Here is a 6555-nt window from a genome sequence, read left to right as displayed (position 1 = left end):
CATTCGTTTACTTTCGCTTCAGAGAGAAGATAAAAATTAAGGATTATTACAGTCAATGTTGGCTACTTTTTATTTATTTATTTTATTTTTCTTCTTCTTTTCATTTACAAATAACACCGCCCCTCCCTCCCCTACTGAAACTAGAAACGTTAAATCATACTTACACTGCGTGTGTGTGTGTGTGTGTGTGAGAGAGAGAGAGAGAGAGAGAGAGAGAGAGAGATACAGAGATACAGAGAGAGAGATACCTTGAAATTCCTCTTTTTGAGAAATTGACCATGCATTCAGTTCATCTAAGAGGAACCATTTAATTCCCTAAAATGGCTAAAAAAGGAAAAGAAAAGAAAAAGAAAGAAAGGAAAAAAAAAAACCCTAAATACAACAATCTCATGGTCCACGAAGCACGTGTGAATAACACGCCTCAACCATGTTACATGGAACATGAGGAATGAAAAAGATGATGAAGGAATTTGTACAAATTAGAAGGCAAATCAGTGGATTGTACAGAAAAATAGAAACGGAAGGCCACAAACGGCAAGTCAATAGGAATTGACCGTCCGGTGAACCACACGATCCCTGAGAATTCCATTGTACAGAGCCATCCTGTTCGCCGGCATTCCTCGTGCTGTCCTGCTCTCTTTCAATCTTGACGAAGACGATGAACAATTGCTATTGCCACTCCTTTGCCTCCTGAATTCCTCACTGTTCCCTCTTGGGTCCATCACATCCTCTGCAAAGTGCACCCTCTTCTTCTTTTTCTCTCTCTTCTTCCCATCATGATCTACACAACCCACATACCAAAAATTAGACCCACAAAACATATAAATTGTAATCAAGACTAAACAATTAATATATGTGTGTGTGTGTGTGTGTGTGTATAGAGAGAGAGAGACAGAGAGAGAGAGAGACAGAGAGAGAGAATTGTATAAACCTGAAGAGATACAGGAACGCTGAATGGGTTGAGAGGATTGGGGAATTGGGTTGATGGTGAATTGGGTAGTTGGGAGAGACTTCTGAAGGCGAAAAGCCAAGAGAATTACAGTGCCAGAGACGGCCATGGCTGTGGCCAAGACCACGCCTTGACAAGTCAAGATTGAAGCCATATACAAATAAGAGAGAAGGGAGAAACAAGTTACTGTTCTTGATCTACAAGGGGAGAGGATAAATTGTATGGGTGTTTGCAGAGGAGAATGTATATAGACATGGTGTAATATTATATGCGTGTGTGTGTGTGTGTGGGGGGGGGGGGGGTGTTTATGGTTATTATTATTATTATATGGATTATGAAAGGCGTTGGGAATCCTTAGAATGAGTTTGAATGGTATTGGTGTTGGTATACTAATGTATTGTAAAGGCTCTTTTTAACGAGGACTCACTGACGGCCCGCTTAATTACTTTTGCTTGTGCACCACACGGCAACGCTTGAATCAAGGGTTCTGGCTGACGTACTTGCTTCCATACATAAAACCATATATATATATATATATTAAAGGGTTAATTTCACCTAAATTCCCTAACGTTTGCTTATATTTCACTTACACACCCTTTATGTTATATAATTCTACCTACACCCTTTGTCAGTAACCTTCGTTTAATTTTCTAACAGGAATGTGTGATTTTACTTTTTTGCCCATAAATTATATATTAAAATTTAGGAATAATTTCACTAACACCCCCAGTAGTTTGACCAAATATCAATCTAAAACATCTTTCGAAAATAATTATCACTTAGGTCCATTTTCGATTTTCGTCACAGTCTCCGTTAAAAACATGTGAAAAGACAACTTTGCCCCTATTTTTTAATAACATTTATTTCAAAATATCAGATTAGTTAAAAGACAATTATACCCCCGACAATTATACCACAAATAAAATCTCTAAACTTCATCATCTCTCCGACGATGTCAACCCCTTTTCGAATGAGCATCGGGTGGATGGAACTGTTGGCCATCGTCGTGGTGGTGGGTGGTGGTTCCAAAAGTCAAGGCTTTTTTGGTGGTGGGTGGTGTGTTGCAGAAGAGAGAGAAAGTGTATAGAGAGATTGGTGGTTGGTGGTCGGTGATGATGGGGTGATGGTGGTTGGTGGTCGGTGATGATGGGGTGATGGTGGTAGTGGTGCCGCCGGCGACTGTGGTTGCATAACCCAAACCCATTTTTGTTGTCGGGTGAGGTTGAGGCGAGGGTTGGAAGCGGTGGTGTGGTTCACAGCAGAAACTTCAGGCGACAGAAGCGGCAACATGGTTTAGGGCGGCGACGGCTAGGATGAGTGCTTGTCGCCGGTGAGAGAGCTTGCTGTTGGTTTGACGATGAAGCAAGAACTGGGTTGTTGAACCTCTGCAACTTCCGGCGAACAAAACGGAGGGCTTTGGTGGTGGAGAGTTTCAAATTCCGGTGACAAGTTGAGGAACCAATCCTCTGATTGGTATTGGGTTGGGATTGTGTGGGCGGCGACGACAGCGACGACGATGGCGGATGTCTATGTGGGTAGCCGTGGCGAATTAGTTATTTACCCCTTTAATTGGCAAGGTAGTCTGTATTTCTATAAAATACTGAAAAATAAGAGTACTTTACCTTTTATTAACGTGGGTGAAGTGCTCTCCGGAGTTGAATCTAAAGTCTTCGGGATCGCTGCAATTGCCGGCGGAGAAGTGGTTGGTGCAGAGACATTGGGCAAAGAAGAGTTGGTGGAAGGAATTGGGCATAATTTCCTGAGTGGACTACCGCACAATTCCGGATTTCCGGAAAGTGATTTCGTTTCCTGGTTGAAGAAAACAGGTGATTCCAGAATCTCTCCGGTGAAATTGTTAAATGACAGATCAAGAGTGGCGTTCACCGGAATTTTGTCTGTGTGAAGGAATGGATTTGCTAAGAAGTTCTGAATTGGGTGAAGTGAGGTGAACTGAACCCTTTTCTCTGTGTGTAATGTGTGTATATATATAGAGAGAGATGTGAAAATTAGTAGATGATCCTGTAGATAGCTCTATAGATAGATTATAAAAAGTCCATGAACAGAAGTCAATACCCGAACCATACATTATTCTTGCTGTGTTGAGTAAGGCAATGGAAGAGAGAAATGGAAAGCAAATGGATTAAATGTAACAGTGACATAGACAGAGTGACCCCAAATTCACGTATGGTGCGTTCTTGACTTCCTCTTTTAACCCTAATCCTCCAAACCCAAATGAAAATGACAACCAAAAATCAGAAAGGGATTAAACACAAACACACAAAGAAAATAAAAATAAAAAAATTTAAGAAGAAAAAAGAATTTTTTTTGAAGTGAAGTTGTTGTAAACTGTAATGAGGTTTGGCAGCAAAAACAGCAGCACCAGCCGTGTTGGAGGTCCTCTTTACCTTGATTGACGGCGATTGGTGGTGGTGTTGTGCTTGTGTGTGTGTGTGTGTGTCTATATATATATATATATATATATATATATGTCTGTGTGTGTATATATGAGTATATATATGTCTGCCTGTATATATAATATAATTTGTAAATTTACAAATTTTTAAGGGGCAATATTGTCTTTTAATACTGATATTTGTAAAAAAATAAATTAAAAAAAATGAGGGTAGACCAAAGTCAGGGTCAAACCAAAGTCAAAGGGTAAAAATGTCTTTTTACATGTAAAAAGTGGTCTGACACACCTGTAAATTAACTTTTGGGGTGTGAGTGAAAAACGGAGCAAACGTTTGTAATGTGAGTGATAGTTATTTTCAAAAAATGTTTTAAACTGATATTTGACCAAACTACTGGGGGTGTTAGTGAAATTATCCCTAAAATTTATAACTTAAATAAAAAGACTTAAACACCCTCTATCTTTCTCTCTACACAGATAGAGGGATTATGAAAGGCGTTGGGAATCCTTAGAATGAGTTTGAATGGTACTGGTGTTGGTATAGTATTGTATTGTAAAGGCTCTTTTTGATGAGGACTCACTGACGGCCCGCTTAATTACTTTTGCTTGTACACCACACGGCAACGCTTGAATCAAGGGTTCTGGCTGACGTACTTGCTTCCATACATAAAACCATATATATATATATATATATATATATATTAAAAGGTTAACTTCACCTAAATCCCCTAACGTTTGCTTATATTCCACTTACACACCCTTTATGTTATATAATTCCACCTACACCCCCTGTCAGTAACCTTCGTTTAATTTTCTAACAGGAATGTGTGATTTTACTTTTTTACCCATAAATTATATATTAAAATTTAGGAATAATTTCACTGACACCCCCAGTAGTTTGGCCAAATATCAATCTAAAACATCTTTCGAAAATAACTATCACTTAGGTCCATTTTCGATTTTCCGTCACAGTCTCCGTTAAAAACATGTGAAAAGACAACTTTGCCCCTATTTTTTAATAACATTTATTTCAAAATATCAGATTAGTTAAAAGACAATTGTACCCCCGACAATTATACCACAAATAAAATCTCTAAACTTCATCATCTCTCCGACGATGTCAACCCCTCTTCGAATGAGCATCGGGTGGATGGAACTGTTGGCCATCGTCGTGGTGGTGGGTGGTGGTTCTAAAAGTCAAGGCTTTTTTGGTGGTGGGTGGTATGTTGCAGAAGAGAGAGAAAGTGTATAGAGAGATTGGTGGTTGGTGGTCGGTGATGATGGGGTGATGGTGGTTGGTGGTCGGTGATGATGGGGTGATGGTGGTAGTGGTGCCGCCGGCGACTGTGGTTGCATAACCCAAACCCATTTTTGTTGTCGGGTGAGGTTGAGGCGAGGGTTGGAAGCGGTGGCGTGGTTCACAACAGAAACTTCAGGCGACAGAAGCGGCAACATGGTTTAGGGCGGCGACGGCTAGGATGAGTGCTTGTCGCCGGTGAGAGAGCTTGCTGTTGGTTTGACGATGAAGCAAGAACTGGGTTGTTGAACCTCTGCAACTTTCGGCGAACAAAACAGAGGGCTTTGGTGGTGGAGAGTTTCAAATTCCGGTGACAAGTTGAGGAACCAATCCTCTGATTGGTATTGGGTTGGGATTGTGTGGGCGGCGGCGGCAGCGACGGCGATGGCGGATGTCTATGTGGGTAGCCGTGGCGAATTAGTTATTTACCCCTTTAATTGGCAAGGTAGTCTGTATTTCTATAAAATACTGAAAAATAAGAGTACTTTACCTTTTATTAACATGGGTGAAGTGCTTGCCGGAGTTGAATCTAAAGTCTTTGGGATCGCTGCAATTGCCGGCGGAGAAGTGGTTGGTGCAGAGACATTGGGCAGAGAAGAGTTGGTGGAAGGAATTGGGCATAATTTCCTGAGTGGATTACCGCACAATTCCGGATTTCCGGAAAGTGATTTCGTTTCCTGGTTGAAGAAAACAGGTGATTCCAGAATCTTTTCGGTGAAATTGTTAAATGACAGATCAAGAGTGGCGTTCACCGGAATTTTGTCTGTGTGAAGGAATGGATTTGCTAAGAAGTTCTGAATTGGGTGAAGTGAGGTGAACTGAACCCTTTTCTCTGTGTGTAATGTGTGTATATATATAGAGAGAGATGTGAAAATTAGTAGATGATCCTGTAGATAGCTCTATAGATAGATTATAAAAAGTCCATGAACAGAAGTCAATACCCGAACCATACATTATTCTTGCTGTGTTGAGTAAGGCAATGGAAGAGAGAAATGGAAAGCAAATGGATTAAATGTAACAGTGACATAGACAGAGTGACCCCAAATTCACGTATGGTGCGTTCTTGACTTCCTCTTTTAAGCCTAATCCTCCAAACCCAAATGAAAATGACAACCAAAAATCAAAAAGGGATTAAACACAAACACACAAAGAAAATAAAAATAAAAAAATTTAAGAAGAAAAAAGATTTTTTTTTGAAGTGAAGTTGTTGTAAACTGTAATGAGGTTTGGCAGCAAAAACAGCAGCACCAGCCGTGTTGGAGGTCCTCTTTACCATGATTAACGGCGATTGGTGGTGGTGTTGTGCTTGTGTGTGTGTGTGTGTCTATATATATATATATATATGTCTGTGTGTGTATATATGAGTATACATATGTCTGCCTGTATATATAATATAATTTGTAAATTTACAAATTTTTAAGGGGCAATATTTTCTTTTAATACTGATATTTGTAAAAAAATAAATTAAAAAAAATGAGTGTAGACCAAAGTCAGGGTCAAACCAAAGTCAAAGGGTAAAAATGTCTTTTTACATGTAAAAAGTGGTCTGACACACCTGTAAATTAACTTTTGGGGTGTGAGTGAAAAACGGAACAAACGTTTGTAATGTGAGTGATAGTTATTTTCGAAAAATGTTTTAGACTGATATTTGGCCAATCTACTGGGGGTGTTAGTGAAATTATCCCTAAAATTTATAACTTAAATAAAAAGACTTAAACACCCTCTATCTTTCTCTCTACACAGAGACACATTATGTAAACGCCGGTGACTAAGTCGCTTGAGTTCTATCCCCAAACTCTCGATTCTGCAACCCAACATTGCAGTCAATGTCTTCAATCACTAGCATGGACCAGTTTGTCGTGCCGATCAACAGCCTCCTCAGATCTGAATTGCGCTGAA

At 39.7% G+C, this 6555-nt stretch overlaps 1 protein-coding gene across 1 annotated transcript; it reads right to left on the bottom strand.

Moving 5' to 3' along the window:
- Nucleotides 1–245: 245 nt before the first annotated feature.
- LOC132277304 (uncharacterized) lies at nt 246–1259 on the bottom strand. Its single transcript, XM_059779123.1, has 2 exons — nt 932–1259; nt 246–781 (listed from the first exon to the last, which is right to left on the bottom strand). The coding sequence occupies exons 1-2, from the start codon at nt 1101–1103 to the stop codon at nt 540–542; spliced, it is 414 nt and encodes a 137-aa protein (XP_059635106.1). The 5' UTR covers nt 1104–1259; the 3' UTR covers nt 246–539.
- Between the last annotated feature and the right edge of the window lie 5296 nt (nt 1260–6555).

This window comes from Cornus florida, unplaced genomic scaffold, assembly GCF_030987335.1.
Source record: "Cornus florida cultivar Cherokee Brave unplaced genomic scaffold, ASM3098733v1 CherokeeBrave_3.0.0_Hap2_Chr10, whole genome shotgun sequence".
Classification (NCBI taxonomy): Eukaryota; Viridiplantae; Streptophyta; class Magnoliopsida; order Cornales; family Cornaceae; genus Cornus; species Cornus florida.
Note: the sequence above shows the minus strand (reverse complement) of the source record. Positions and strands in the feature narration are given on the sequence as shown.